The 15,641-nt window shown below is 45.5% G+C and overlaps 1 protein-coding gene across 5 annotated transcripts; it reads right to left on the reverse strand.

Annotated features, from left to right (window-relative positions):
* Positions 1–5,653: 5,653 nt before the first annotated feature.
* Positions 5,654–12,007, reverse strand: CIMAP3 (ciliary microtubule associated protein 3). 5 transcript variants are annotated; one of them, XM_037017012.2, is made up of 6 exons: positions 10,485–11,997; positions 10,116–10,261; positions 9,294–9,470; positions 8,511–8,641; positions 6,921–7,038; positions 5,654–5,894 (listed from the first exon to the last, which is right to left on the reverse strand). In XM_037017012.2, the coding sequence occupies exons 1-6, from the start codon at positions 10,501–10,503 to the stop codon at positions 5,826–5,828; spliced, it is 660 nt and encodes a 219-aa protein (XP_036872907.2). In that variant the 5' UTR covers positions 10,504–11,997; the 3' UTR covers positions 5,654–5,825. The 5 variants fall into 5 exon arrangements, with proteins under 5 accessions (XP_036872907.2, XP_036872905.2, XP_017497900.3 ...); XM_037017010.2 differs by having other exon boundaries at positions 9,294–9,473; positions 10,485–11,635; XM_017642411.3 differs by having other exon boundaries at positions 9,375–9,470; positions 10,485–11,583.
* Positions 12,008–15,641: the final 3,634 nt, after the last annotated feature.

The raw sequence follows: 15,641 nt of genomic DNA on the forward strand, positions 1-15,641 counted from the left end.
AATAACACCCAACAGAAACTCCCCACAGTTCAAGGTCTGTTCCACCCTGCCTGTCATTGTGGGATGGCGACAAGATATATTAATATGTGAGTGCTCCCCACCTTCCCACTTGCACACATCTGGTCCCCCACACTGAATGAAGATCTTGTATCTTGTGTGGTAGAGACAGGGGGGCTGGGGAGAGAGAGATGGAGAGGGAGAGGTGAAGAGAGGGAGGTCCTCCGAGGTCAGAGAGGAGAGGATTTAGACAGAAAGAGCTGGAAGGTGACAGGGACGTGAGAAAGGATAGAATCTATGGAGGGTATAGGTGAAGATAGGGATTGGGGGCTTGTTGGGGCACATGTTCCAGAGTGACATCTCTGGAGGGAAACACAGGATGGAGATTCTGAGGAGTGTTGCCAGTGCTTACAAATTAGAGCCTCTTCAATGTTCTTCCAGAGCTGTAAATTAAGATTGGAATTCCTCCTTAATTATTATGGCAGCTGTAACGCACTTTTAAATGTGAATTCATTCAGAGAGTGAGTACATGGGACCCCAGCCTATGTTTAAGTTACACTTGCAAAATAGATTCTAGGTATTTCTTTCCATTTAACTTTGTCTCATGGTGTCATCACTGGTTGAATACAATTAATTTATTCATAAAATATTCATTGGAGTTTCATTTTGTGTAAATGAAACCTTCCCTGATCCCTGACATCTTTCTCCTTTTCCTGTTTCTCCCACTCCCCCTTCTCTCCTCCCAGGGTACTCTGACCTCTGAGAGTGCACCGCACAGTGTCCTGTATTTACTCTGTGCGTGTCTGCCTCCCCAGCTAGACTCTGATCTCTAGAGGCAAGTGGCTGTGCTCTTTCTCTCTTTGAATCCCTAGATCTTGGATGATTTGCCGATCACAAGTGCTCAGCAAATGTCTGTTGTATTACCAAATTAATGATAATACAAGTGAGATAAAAGCTGTAACAGTGCCTCCATCCTGAGAACAGAAGGTTTCACATGGAAATCAGGTTTGGCCTTGAAGTGTGAGTAGAGAGAGGAAGAAAAGGCATCTCTTGCCAAAGGCATAATAAGAACAGCCCAGAGGCTCGAGAGAATTTGTCCCACTGCAGAGCGGCAGGAAATGTGACCTGGCTGGAGCACACGGTACCTGGAGAGGGTCACAGGGAATGAGGAAGCCAACGTGGGTTGAGATCATATATAGGCAGGGCCTTGCTAAATGGACATTATTCTCTAGTCAAGAGGAACCATAATGGGTTTTAGAGTAGGAAAGACATGATTAGGTGTGTGGGGAAGAGCAGTCTGCTGGCTGGGCTCCTCTACTCTGCCACAGCCCTCAGCAGGGGTTGCTCAGGTTCCTGCACCTGGGAGAGACACAACTCCAGAGGATGCATGTTCTTCATGCCTGGGGGAGCTTCTGCTCTAGAGCCTTGGCTGTTTTCTTAGGCTCCTGATCATGGCTGAGAAACCTCAACAGAAATGAAGGACCCCTTTACATCTGAGCTCTAAGATCAGCATCTAGAGCCAAACCAAAGAAGTGAGCTGTCACCTTCCCCATGTGACAGTTCCACTCTGGGAACCTCTAACTGCTCCCCATGGTGTCAGTGGAATGTTCTGACTGAGACCTCCTTTACTTTCCTCTGATGGTCAAAGGCAGGTTCGGAAGGATATTTTGTTCTTGAGAAGATTTGATGCTTAATGAGAGAGTCTCTGAACTGGCCCGTGCAGGTGAAGGGATCTGACGACAAGTCATGTTAACTCAGGGACCTTGGGAAGGAAACAAATGAGGCCGCTGAAGCAGGCCTTGAAGCTGGATCTCTGGTATGCTGTCCTCTGCTGCTGTTCCCCTTTCACAGCAGTAATGAAGCTAATGACACCCCTCTCAGCTCAGGCCTCACATGGAGAGCCCCGGGCCTTTGGGAATGCAGCAGGCATGGGGCAGATGCTGCTGTAGGCTGGCTAGTCACACAGACCCTCGCCCTCCCCCTCCTCTCCTCTAAACCTGGGGGCTCCTCTCAAGTAAGAATCAAGGAGCAGGGATCCAGCCCCTAGCTTCAATACAGCGAGGCTCTGGTTGGGATTTCCCATGCCATTTCTTTGCGGAGCTGGCATGTTCTATCCCATCAGGACCTGGCTTTGTCAGGCTGTTGGCTTTCTCTCTCTCTTGCACATGCTGAGGTTTCAGAATGAAGAAGTGAAGCTCTCTGTGCATGCAGAGATAGTGCTAAATCCACAAAGGCATGCATTTCAAAGGCTTAGAGGGTGTGTTCCAGGAAGTCAGGCATTCTCCAAACACATCTAAGCTGGGCCCTGCTTCTGGAGCTTCCAGCCTGAACCCTGCTGCCTCTGTCTCTGTGATATTCTACTTAATGGAATCATTTTTCCTCCTAACCCCTCCTGTCCTTCATTCATCACCTCTCCCCCCACCTGAATCTTCCAATGCAGCACCTGCAGAGGAAGAACTAATGCTGCCCTCAGTGCTCAGATCCATGACCTGCCCGGCCCCAGTCCTGAGAGCCTTGGAAGTCTGTGGTTCATGAGCAGTCAGATGCTGCTGAAAGCCACAGGTATGAGCTACATAGTCTCTGGGGCATTTGGGCCTCAGCCAGTACATGGCACTGTTCAGCTTCTGCCCTCACTGGTATCCAGTTGAGTTCAGACAACAGTAGGTAAGCTGGCTCTTCACTTAAGGTAACCAATAAACAGGGAGAAGCCTGCTATTTGGAGCCTTGCTCATTTCTCCAGGTAGATGGGTCAATGGTTCAATTAATGTGCATTTATTTGGTTCTGATTGTATGTTAGGTACTGTTGCTTAAGCCATCTCATCTAATCCTTACAACTCTCCCCATTTTTGTCAGTATGCAAATAGAGGTCAGAAGACACTTAACAAGAGATCCAGCATCCTGCAGCTGGAAGTAGAAATGCCAGGCTTTAAGTGTAATAATATCTGCTCCAAGCCAAGCTTTTTCTAGGTTCAGTCGTCCTTTGCTGGGTGGTAGAGAACCCAGTGCCAGGACCTCCTCTGCTTCAGGGCTGGTTTAGGCACAAGCTGTGGAGGGAGAGGAAACGTGTGCCAGACTCAATGGGAATTGACTGTCAATGATAGTTACCCAGCAGAGTAACCAGCCTGTAGTTCCCCGGGGAAGCCACAAGCTGAGTTGTGGATTTGCTGCTGGTCTTTTTACGGTTCTGCTGTGATGCTACAGCTGCAACTTGGAAACCATCATGAGTTTCCACCATCATCAGCAGACCTAAATATCTGAAAATCTGAGAGAGCTGGATTTTCTGCCCCTTGTGGGACATTCAAACTTGTTAGCCAAAAAAAAAAAAGAAAGAAAGAAACGAACAGAGAGAGAGCACACTTCCTCTACTTCACATCCTATTGTTCTGTCTCCACATTCCTTTCAGCAAGAGATAGGAATGAGGACTGCTTAGGATCAGGACAACCCTTGTTGGGTATGGAGTTAAGATAGCAGTAGAATGTGTTACTTTAGAGGATTAGTCATTAGAAATTAGAAATCTTCAGGGGAAATGATGCCACTCTTTTGCTCTCACTCCATCCCTAGGTCCCTGAGCAGAGATTATCTTGTAGTTTTACCTCACCAATCTGAGACCATCTTAAGCCTTCTTCACCCCTCAGCCCTAAAACCATAGGCAGAACTCAAATCCCCAGAGTATTTCTGCTGCTTCTCCCACAGGAGCCCATGTGGGAGCGACCCCAAGACACTGAGATAGCAGATGTCAAGCCTTCCAACTCCTAACCCCTCCTCTTTCCATCCTGTCACAAAGCCAGTTGGTTTTAGTACTGCCCAGACCCCACTGATTACATGCCTGAGAATGCAAACATATGCCAGTGTGGAAACATGCCCTAGGCCTTCACCACTATGGCAATAACAGGATCACTCCCCACACATGCAATGATAATGTCCTTTACCCCGGTTCCAAGAGCTTGAGAGCCCAGCTTTGGAATATCTGGAAAAGTCCCAGAACAAACACTCTGAGTGGACTTGAATCTCAAAGTTAGTATTGGGGACCACCTCCCCACTCAAGGCTAAAGTTCACAATATGGTAAGGGTGGCTCTAGAGGAGAGTGGAATGAAAATCACAAGCCACCTTGAAAAATCAAAATGACTTCCTTTTCCTCAGCAGTAAATTTATCTGTCAGGATAATTGGCATTATTGCTTTAATCCTCTATTTCCCTTTCTCTACCCTAACTTCTAAATTAGAAGCTCTTCTAGTGCTCTGGTCTGTGTCCCTGTGAAGCTACTTAGCTGAGGGCAGTAAGCAATGGAAAGTCCAGAATTGCCAGGGGACTTAAAGGGAAAGTAGATTCAGAGATTGACCGGTATTAGCATCACATAAGGAACATTCTAGGTGAATTATCTTCTTACTGAGATCAGGATGAGAAGAGCCAACCCCATTTGGAAGAACCTCTGTTTCCTGTTTTCAAATAGGTGACGCAATTGACAAATTTGGGTGTCGATGGTGGTGCTGAGACAACCTTCAGTCTCATGGGTATCTTTCAGAAAATGTTTACTATTTCCCCCATGACAGTGTTTCCAGTCAGGGAGTGAGGTTTGAAGTTGATTACAAGATTACACACACACATGTGGTTGTAGTGTAATGGAAGGGCTCTCTTCAACTTGGTCTGGCCTCTTACCCTCCAGGAAGGCTAGGGTAGCTTGTTGTCCTGAGAACTCAAGTGTGGATGCTCCAATATGAATGATTAACATGAAGATCATTCTTGGAGAGGCTGGAAAAGGATCCCAAGAGCCGAGTTGCTGAGGACAAGGTTCTTTTCTTTGATGCCAGAACTGTGGGTCTGAGACAAGGTGACTTTAATGCAAGGAAGCAGTTTCCTCATGCTTGGCTAAATCGGACTTCATTCTGCCATTTCTCTGTGGTTCTCCATTAGTAATGGAAACCTGATTACACTCCTGGTGGTTGGTGGGTGGAACTTTGGCATCCATATGTAAGAACTCTTCTTTCTATTAGGAGTTTGACTAAGGTCAGTTTCAGGAGAATGAGGCTTGAGATAGTTTGAAGATGAAGAAAAGGGTGATAGAAAGTAACATGAAAGAATGGGAAGGACAATGTAAGAGAAGGGAACTCCATGAGCAAAGGCATAGGAGTGTGAGGTTAAAGGAATGTGAACCACTCTGAGGAGTCCTCCTCCTCCGTCAGGTCAGGATCAAGGAGCCAGCAGATGTTTGATTCAGTTCTAGTCCCAGTGCTTGTCTTCTGCCTAACACATGGGAGGAACTCAACATATATGATGACTGACACACTAAATGGACATAGGAAAGAGGAAATTTTTGGTTCTGTGAGGTTTACAACTATCTGGGAAAGGCAACCAAGTCAGGACCTTCCCACTCCACATGAGGAAACTCAGAAGCTTGGAAGATCTCCTAAATAATAAACATTTTACTCTATGTTTAAGTATCCCCCATATCCAGCAAGCTATCCCAATCCTTGTTATGCACAGACCAACACCTTCCTATTACCAGGACTAGTGGCAGACAACTAAAACTGGTGCCTGGGAATTAAGCTAGAGGGTAGGGACCTGTATTTCCACTAAAGAAAGCCACCCAACGGAATACTCAACAGGCCACCAGACCCATCTGTGCGTGCGTACTACAGACCAGCACATGGAGACAGAATACTCTCATACCGTTTATGCTCTCATGTAGCCATTAGGAGCCCCTTCTCCCTCCCTGGGCCCCATGCTGGCAGACTGGAGAACCACAGTGATGCAGAGGGAGGAGAGCAGCTCTGTCCTCAATCCTGGAGAGGCTGTGGTCAGGAGTTGCTCAGGAAGGTACTCCCAGTTTCTCAATTGTAGAACAGGCGTAGGTAGGCCACACGGTTCCGATGCTTTCTAAATTCTTTGTCAGTGGACAGCTGCAATGAAAGAATATTGTCTAGATCAATATTCTAATCAAGCCCTCTCCTTCGGTCTTTTTTGGCTGTGCCAAATAGAGCTGCATATTACGAGTGTTGTAGCCCAGTTAAACCCCAACTCCATAGTAATCTAGTCTTAGTGAATCTCATACATTTGTGTGTACATATACTCTTGGTCAACTTACTCTAGTGCATATCTTGCTAGGAATTATTTTTTATTTGGTACCTTTCCAAGTATAGCTGGTAAACGTCTTGAAAACAAAGTTTAGGGATTAGTGTTTCATTCTTGAATGTTACCCATAGGCCCTGGCACAATGATGTTAGTGCATTAGGCAATTAGAAATACTTAAGAGAATTACTCCAAATTCTATTAGGGAAAGAAAGGTGCCTCTGGAAATTGCTGGCTAAAACAGACTGTTTATTATGTTTTAGGTTCTACATTAAATGCTTTTCTATATTATCTTGATTCTACATTACAACCTAATCAAGTTGATTCTATTATCATACTGATTTTAAGATAAGGAAACTTGAAATTTGGCAAATTAGGGAATTTTTGCCCATGATCAGCCAGCAATTAAAGCCAGGTAGTCTTCCCCAGAATCCACGGTCTTACCAGAATGCTCTACAGTCACCTGATGATCTAACACTCAGGTGGTGTGATCAAAAGACCCCTGGTTTAGGAGTCACAAGACCTAGAGTCAAGCTGTGCAACTTGCACAAGTCACTTTTCATCTGAGCCCCAGTTTCCTCCATCACATAGAGATAATTCCCTTGTGCCTACCACGTAACACTATTTTAGGATTATATAAGAAAATGTGACTTGTGTTCAGCCATATACACATTTAAAAATCTAATGAAGTTAGGTAATTCTTGAACAAATTCCGTTCTGCGTGTTCACACAACATAGTGTGCATAATTTCCAGGGAATGAGGACTTCCTGCTTAAAATCCAGGAAGACTCCTGGGTAAGAACCCAGCACACATATGAAGCACCACACAGAGAGATCTACTCAACCAGCCTGAGTACCTCAACTTTTAGAGTTCTTTTCTGTACACAGGGAACCTGAGCCCAGTCCGGAGATCCAAATTTCATTGGCCAGCTGATCTTCTGCGCTAGCTTTGTCTCTGGGTTGTATGTGCCAGGGCTAGAAATAAAAATGCAAACCATGGTATGTAATGAGTCCGTGACCTTATAAGGAGTCCACTGGTGCCTCAGCTGTCCCTGAACTAGGCCTTGCTCTATGCAAAGGGCACAGAGTGATTAGCTCTTTAATGTTAGGCAAGAGTGGGGCTCCTTTGCCTGTTAATGTATTTCTAATTATATGTTACAGATATCTAGTCTTGTCCTCCAGTTAGGGCAGAAATCCACCCTAGCTTAAAAAATATTTCTGCAACTCAGGATCATTGAACTAAGACACCAAAAGATCCTAGAAGTGGTAGGTGACAAAAGAAAGTTACCTTTGTGATGAATGAGCCCTGCGCACAATTTGAAATTGGGGATAAAAGGACAGTGTTAATTCAATCTGTCAGCAACAGAAGACAGCAAAGCAGAACCACTTCAATTTTGTTGACAAGGGGGTTATTCCACAATTGCCTCTGTTCATAACTCTGTCATTGGTATAAACTCTTTGCTTTGGTGGAAGTCACACTTACAGAAGGGCACATGGGGGTCAAGATTCAGCCCTTTCACTTCCTTACTGCAACCTTGAGAAAGGATCACTCTCTGAGCCTTGGATTTCTCACTGTACAAAAAAGACCTCAACCCTTGCCCTCTAGGTAAGCCTATGGATTCTGAATGGCATCCTAAAGCACTTAGAACCTGTCCCTTGGTCTCCAGGGCCTGCGAGTGCAGCCCCACCCACCTCCACCGTCCTCATTCTTCCTTGCTCAATGCACACTAACCACACCAGCCTTCTTTTTTTAGTCTCATACCAAATTCCTTCCCAACTCACCAAGTCTGCCCTTGCCTTTCCTCCTGCCTGGCAAGCTCTGGCCTCAGATGCTCACAGGGCTGGCTCTGTCTTGTCATTCTCATTTCTGACAAGTGTCATTTCCCCAGAAACACCTTGTTGGACAATACTTGCTAAAACAGCCTCAGTCCCTCCCCCCCCATTACATCATCATCCTGTTTGTTTTCTTCATAGCACATCACCAGGGCACCATTCTGCTGGGTTCACTCCTGACAGTCATAGCTATGGCCACTGTCTTGGTGTACTTACGAATAACGCCCTCTTTCGCTCTCAGGAGTGTCAGTCTGACTAAGAAATTATTGTTTACTCTCATTATTATTATCAATGTTTTCTTGTTTATTTGCTTCTCATCTGTCTGGACTATTATAGACTGTAGGCATCAACAAATTAAGAGCCTTATGTGATGGGCTTAATGCACAATCTCTGGAACCTAGGAACCTCCAAAACTGCCTGGCACATTCATAATTATTTTTTGAAGGAATCAGCATGATTTATAGTTGTATAATGCCAGAGCTCTAGGAGGTAAGAGGTTGGATCATTAAAGCTGGGTGATTCTTAGTCAGTTGGCCTGGTTTGGGTGTAGCCCCTCTTTGTGCTCCTTTCCCTATGGCTCTTTGTTGAAACGCGCAAGAAAAGGGGAGACATACCCAGGGTGATAACTGTCCTTCGAGTATGTCCTAAATCGAGGCAACGAGGCATTAAATGGAGCAAAATTTTGTTTGTGTTTCTGATCCTGAGGATTTACTGTCTGGTACATGCCTGGGGAAGGCATCATATCCTGTTTCCAAGAAAAAGATCAGTACGTCAGAGGGTGATAGATAGATGTACACACACAAAGCTTTCTAAGCAGATAAACAGAATCATCCTCTTCCTGTTCATCTATCAGTTAGGGTTCAACCACCTCAAGCTATGGAAAGGGGCCTAAGGTAGGGAGAAAACCAAGATGAGGGTTGGCTCCACTGCATGTGAATACATAACGCCTGGTGTGTAGGAGCAGAGCTGGACAGGGGGAGGAGTAGGGTAACTTGTTGAAGCTAGGCCCCTACCATCCCATCAGAGAGATTGCTGGAGCCAGTATGCCTACTCCTTGAGCGTGTCAGGAAAGTGTCCAGCAAGAGATGAGGATCCTATTCCGAAGACTTCCACACTTGAAATCCAACCACACAAAGGGTAGAAAAGTTGGAATTTGATTTTTAACTGACAAGATAATAGGATGTATATAAATAGAGCTTCCAGTACTTTAACCTCAGGTGTCTCAGCACAAAGCCCTGCCTTGGTACCACTTCTCCCAGGAATTGTTTCCACTCTCCCAGGACACTCACACACATTTGCAATGCTAACATCCAAGTTTTCAGATAGGCTTCCCCAAAATGTTTGCTAAATACCCTTCTTCTTCAATTTCAGGACATATTCTATAGGTAACCACTCACTCTCTGCCCTTTGCTCTCCATGCAAATACATGCAGCAAGACAGGTCACACAAAAACCTATGCACATTCCGCCACTGTTAACCTTGTTGATTGGCGTAAACCTCAGTGCTGTTCTGGCTCCAAAAGCATATCCTCTTCTGCTGGTGGGGATCTTAGAGAGATTGTATGCCAAGCCATACTTCTTCAGTGGTATACGACAAAACAAAGACAAAAATCAATCAAACACATGAACACATAAAGGACCTTACAGTGATCAAAAGAGACTTAACTTAGAATGTTCTTATCCATCTCTGCTAAAGTTCCTTTTTCTTTTTTGATACCTCTGTACCAAGGCCATCCAGAAAATTACATAAATAGCACAGCTAAGTCAGCGAAGGAGCATAGCTGCCCAGGTAGAGTAAATGACATTTCTATGCATTCCAGTGAACCCAGTCCTCTGAGGCCCAGAGCTGAATGTGCTCAAGTGTAACTGCCAGTGTGATTATGTTATTTGATAACCTGACCTCACCACAGAACATAGTCCAGCTGGGAATAATGAGACGGTAAGTGACATTGCTTCACAGACCTTTGGAGATGCCAGTGGAGAGGGGACTATACTGAGGGTTATATGTAGCAAAAGCTTGCATTTGGTGGAGACGCAGAGAGCAGAGAAGAGGTCCTTTAATTTCTGACATTGGCCCTGACTTCTGGTTTCAGAGGTCCAGGGCTCCTTTTTGTGTTGCGACCTCAAAGACCACAAATCCCATAGTGCTTTTCTTCCACAAACTAGGGCAACCTTAGGAAGTCCGGAACTGAGCCCCACGAGGGGAAGGTGAATACTCACATCGTCTGCTATGTAGCATCCAGGCCCTCTGTGGGGCACTCCCCTAAGAGGGAGAAACTTGTTCCCCAAGAAGTTTGGGGGATGGAAGTGAGGAAAGAGCTTCCTCTGCTGACATGTCCCAAAAGGGATGTTAACAGGCTCCATCTCTAAAGTTCAAGAAAGAGAAATTCCACATGAGGGGTGGTCCCCAGGTCTAAGTCAGCACTTTGGGGTATGGGAAGGCAAGCAGAGGACTAGGCACCACTAAGCTCCTAACAAAAACCAGAGCGAACGTCTTGGAGGGTCTCCCTGCCCCCCATCCCCGTCGTTCCCAGAGCCCCATTATCCCCCTCTCCTCCAGTCTCCAATCCTCTATCTCAGTCCCCTTACCAGCTTTGCGGAAGCACATGGAGCGCGCGCAGCTTCCGAGCGTCTGTGTACTGCGTTGCCACGGGAACCCAGACGCGCCGCGGCACCTCAGCTGTAGCTCACTGCCGGCCGGCTGGTTCCGCGCCTGCGCAGGCACGAGCACTCCCGGGGACTCACAGCCAGAACCCGAGCTCCGTGGCCCGTGCGCTGTGCACTCTGCGGCGGGGGCTGCTGGACGCCTGCCGCACTAGCCGCTGTAGGGGTCGCGGGAGTGGGAGGTGAGCAGAGGGTTTGGAAGCTGGTTCGGCGGAATGCGTTGCTGAGGAGGGAGGGACACAGGGGTTCAGAGACCCCCGAGATACGGACTGCCTAGACCCGGACTTAGGAAAACGCGGCCGCCTGCAGGGAGGGCCTGTGGCTGCGCCCATAGCAGGGGCATGGGACACGTGGAGCCTAGATAGCTCCGTTATTAAGCCCCCCTTACACTCAACTTTCTTTTTGCCCCAGCGCTTCGTACTCGGTTGCCCCCTTCTACTCTGAAGCGGGCGCCACTCTTTAAATGGCTGGAAGCCTGGATGGAGTGCAGCAGTGAGAGTGCCGAGGAATCACACCAGTGCTTCATAGTTTTCAGATGGTGGGCTGTCACTTGAAGTTTAAGTCCCTGTTTCCTGGCCTCTGAATTGGGAATCGCAACTCCTCTTTAGAAGGTGGTGGAGAGCTTTAGGAGAAGGGGATTAAAGCAGGTCGATGCCTGGAAACTGGCGGGTGACCGTACAGGAGGTTAGCATTACCGAGTATCATATCCGGGCAGTGCAGGAGCACTGCCCTCCTGACCCAAGAGGAAAGTCGGGGTGTGTGTCGTCTGGGTTACCTTTGTCCTGGGTATCAGCCCTGACATGTTTCCACTGGATTTTAGAACGGCTTTAGGAGTGGTCAGGTATGGGAGGCAACAGCATACACGGTGGGACTGGTCCCTGACATTCTACCTTTTGGCCTCTAAGCATGACCGTGGGGTCTGCACAGACCTTGGGCTGCACTGTCTGCAGGGACGATTTTTACAGGTGGAAGGCAGGGTTTCCGTAAAAGGTGACTCTGAGTCCTAGCAGATTTTTGGAAGCTTGGGGAAGGCTTTTGTTCGTTAAAATTTATTGAAGGGATGCCTCTGGTCAATGGGCCAGGGAAGCTGGCACCCTGCAGAGCACTGCCCACAGTCAATTGTCTCATCTCTTACATAACATTCCAATGTTCTGCTGGACTCTACAAAGATAATGGCTTGGCCTTGACCTGTATACAATAATAGTGAAAAGGTATTTTGTAAGAAAAGATGCAAAAAACAACTTAGAAATATAGTAGCAGGCTGTATGAGAAACAAAGCTTAAGTGGAATGAAACAATGGCCTCAATATCATTATGTCATTTACTCCAAGAATTGTTGCTCAAAATAGAATTTCAGTACTGCTTTGTAAAAAAAAATACAAAGAAATGTTAGTATTGATTTGATGATTTTCACTTTCATTTATATTTTGTGTGATAATATTTTTAGGTACCCACAGTGCTTTTCAAATCATTGTTTACATTGTTAGTGACATAAAACATATGTTACAAAGTACTTTCAAAATATGGCCACCCATTCCCTCTTTGGAGACTGGTTTGCTTCAGACTACTCCTCCAGCTGAGAAGAGATAGAAAAGCTGGACTAAACATCGGTGTTTGGAGATGTCATAGGTATACCAAGGAAGAGGTATCATGAGGGAAATGGTCCCAGGGAGAGGGGGAGGCCGAATGGCGAGCCCAGCAGTGGGTACTGCTCTTCCCAGTAACATTTCTAATTAAAAAGCTGCTGTGAAGAAGAGGATTTGAGCAGAACTTTGGAAGGCCAGTGAGCAAAAAAATAGGCCGGTGGTGCTGGAGGGGAGCCTGGAGATCACCCTGGTCTTTTAGTGAGGACCCTAAAGAGATAAACCCTAGGAACGAGGGTAAAGAAGAAATAGATCATCTGTCAAAAACCCTCACGTCCAGCTTCGTATCTGCTTAGCTCCTGACTGCATTGAGGTGGTCTGCTTCTACCCTTACTGCATACTTCACTATGAGCTGCAGAGTAGGTCATCGTGAATATAGCATCATCCAGCGCCTCCACTAACTTGTATAATTTTTCATGGAAAATGCTTGCCACTCAATATAAAGCAATACCTCAAACAAACAGACCAAAGAGAGTGTAACAATAAACCCAAAGAAAGTCCAGAGATGGAGTTATCAAACATGCCCTTTAAAATAACTGTACTTGGCTTGAGAATTAGAAGGAAGCCTCAAGACCATACAGTGAACATATGAAGCAAAAGAAATCAAGGAGTGGAGAGAACCAAGATGGTGGCATGAGTAGAGCAGCAGAAATCTCCTCCCAAAACCATATATATTTTTGGAAATACAACAAATACAACTAATCCTAAAAGAGAGACCAGAAGACACAGGAGAATAGCCAGACTACATCCCATGAGAACTCAGTGTCTCACGAAGGGGGTAAGATACAAGCCGCAGCCTGACGGGACCTGAGCACCCCTCCCCCCAGCTCCTGGCGGGAGGAGAGGAGTCAGAGCAGGGAGGGAGAGGGAGCCCAGGACTGCTAAATAGCCAGCCCTAGCCATCTGCACCGGAGTGCAGACACACAGTGCAAGCATGGGGTGCTGGAAACTAGGGAAACAGGACAGTAAGACCTGTGAGCAGGTCCCCGCAGCCGGTGCCCCCGGGATAAAGAAAAGTGAGTGCTTTTTGAAAGTCTTAAAGGGACAGGGACCCCACAGCTGGATGGAACCGTCCCGGGACACTTAGCCCAGCAGCTGGAAATCCCAGGCAACTCTGGGGGCCCAAATCCCCTCAGCACAGCTCGGAGGCCCTTCACTGCGATAAACAGCCTCCCGCCTGTTCCTCCTCTGACACGGCTCCACCATATTGGAGCAGCAGCCTGAGGCAGGCCACGCCCACAGCAACTGCAGAGCTAAATAAACTCCATAGCAGCCAGGCAAGATCAGAAGCCCCGTCTGCACGCAGCTGCCCAGCACAAGCCACTAGAGGCTGCTGTTCTCCCAGGAGAGGAAGGCCATAAACTGGCAAGAAGGGACTTTCTCTTACCCAACACAGGTGCCAGCTCCCCACAAATATATCTATCACCATGAAAAGGCAGAAGAAATTGATACAGACCAAGATCACAGAGGAAAACCCTGAGGAGATAGACCTAACCAGTCTTCCTGAAAAAGAATAAAAAATAAAGCTCATAACCATGCTGATGGAGCTGCAGAGAAATATGCAAGAGCTAAGGGATGAAGTCTGGAGGGAGATTACAGAAATGAAACAATCTCTGGAAGGATTTATAAATGAAATGGATAAGATGCAAGAGGCCATTGATGGAATAGAAACCAGAGAACAGGAATGCATAGAAGCTGATGCAGAGAGAGATAAAAGGATCTCCAGGAATGAAACAATATTAAGAGAACTGTGTGACCAATCCAAAAGGAACAATATCTGCATTATAGGGGTACCAGAAGAAGAAGAGAGAGAAAAAGGAATAGAAAGAGTATTTGAAGAAATAATTGCTGAAAACTTCGCCAAACTGGGGGAGGAAATAATCAAACAGACCACTGAAATACACAGAACTCCCAACAGAAAGGACCCAAGGAGGACAACACCAAGACACATAATAATTAAAATGGCAAAGATCAAGGACAGGGACAGAGTTTTGAAGGCAGCTAGAGAGAGGAAAAAGGTCACCTACAAAGGAAAACCCATCAGGCTATCATCAGACTTCTCAACAGAAACCTTATAGGCCAGAAGAGAATGGCATGATATATTTAATGCAATGAAAGAGAAGGGCCTTGAACCAAGAACACTGTATCCAGCACAACTATCATTTAAATATGAAGGAGAGATTAAACAATTCCCAGACAAGCAAAAGTTGAGGGAATTTGCCTCCCACAAACCACCTCTACAGGGTATTTTAGAGCACTTCTAAGACTAAATAGATGTCACCAGAGAAAATGAAGTCACAGCAAAGAAAGCAGACCAACCAAATACTAACTAAAGGCAAAAAATAAAATCAACTGCCCACAAAAGCAGTTAAAGGAAGCACAAAAGAGCACAGAATAAAACAACCAACATATAAAGAATGGAGGAGGAGGAATAAGAAGGGAGAAAAATAAAGAATGACCAGACAGTGTTTAAAATAGCTCCATAAGTGAGTTAAATTAAACAGTAAGATAGTAAAGAAGCTAACCTTGAACCTTTGGCAACCACGAATCTAAAGCCTGCAATGGCAATAAGTACATATCTTTCAATAATCACCCTAAATGTAAATGGACTGAATGCACCAATCAAAAGACACAGAATAATAGAATGGATAAAAAAGCAAGACCCATCTCTATGCTGCTTACAAGAGATTCACCTCAAACACAAAGACTATAGGAACAAAGAAAGACTGAAGGAACAAAACAGCAGCAGAATCACAGAACCTAAGAGTGGACTAACAGTTACCAAAGGGAAAGGGGCTGGGGAGAAAGGGAGGGAAGGGAGGGATAAGGGTGGGGAAAAAGAAAGGAGACATTACGATTAGCATGTATAATGGGGGGGGCATGGGGAGGGCTGTGCAACACAGAGAAGACAAGTAGCGATTCTAGAGCATCTTACTACATGCTGATGGACAGTACTTTAATGGGGTTTGTGGGGGGGGATTTGGTGAAGGGGGGACCCTAGTAAACATAATATTCTTCATGTAATTGTAGATTAATGACAACAAAATAAATAAATAAATAAATAAATAAATAAATAAATAAATAAATAAATAAATAAAAATAAAAAATAAAAAAAGAAATCCAGGAAATATGTGACCTTCAAGCAAATCCATGGATCTGAGGTAAGAGGCTAAGAGAAAAAAATTGATCATATCTTTTAAAAAAACAGTCAATAAAGATTCCAGTGAGGTCCCAGAAAGAAATTTTTCACATCATATCTCCTGTTCGTGTTACTCATATATGACGCAACTGGTCCCATCCACATCCTGACTGATGCAAATTCGTCAACTTTTCATTAAAATCAATTCTAACATAGCATAGTCAAAGATAGATTGTTTATATGCCATGTGTTATATGTTGTGTGACAACTTGTATACTGGTAATATTTAGAATGAAGGCAG

Source organism: Manis javanica, chromosome 4, assembly GCF_040802235.1.
Source record: "Manis javanica isolate MJ-LG chromosome 4, MJ_LKY, whole genome shotgun sequence".
In the NCBI taxonomy this organism is placed as follows: Eukaryota; Metazoa; Chordata; class Mammalia; order Pholidota; family Manidae; genus Manis; species Manis javanica.

Coding starts and splice junctions, on each gene's coding strand:
- CIMAP3 (XM_037017010.2), bottom strand. Junction 8,642..9,293: donor TGGAGAGCAAAGGGCAGAGA/GTGAGTGGTTAC, acceptor TCTTGGAAACAG/GATATGATGCCTTCCCCAGG. Junction 5,895..6,920: donor AAAGAACTCTAAAAGTTGAG/GTACTCAGGCTG, acceptor CTTTCATTGCAG/CTGTCCACTGACAAAGAATT.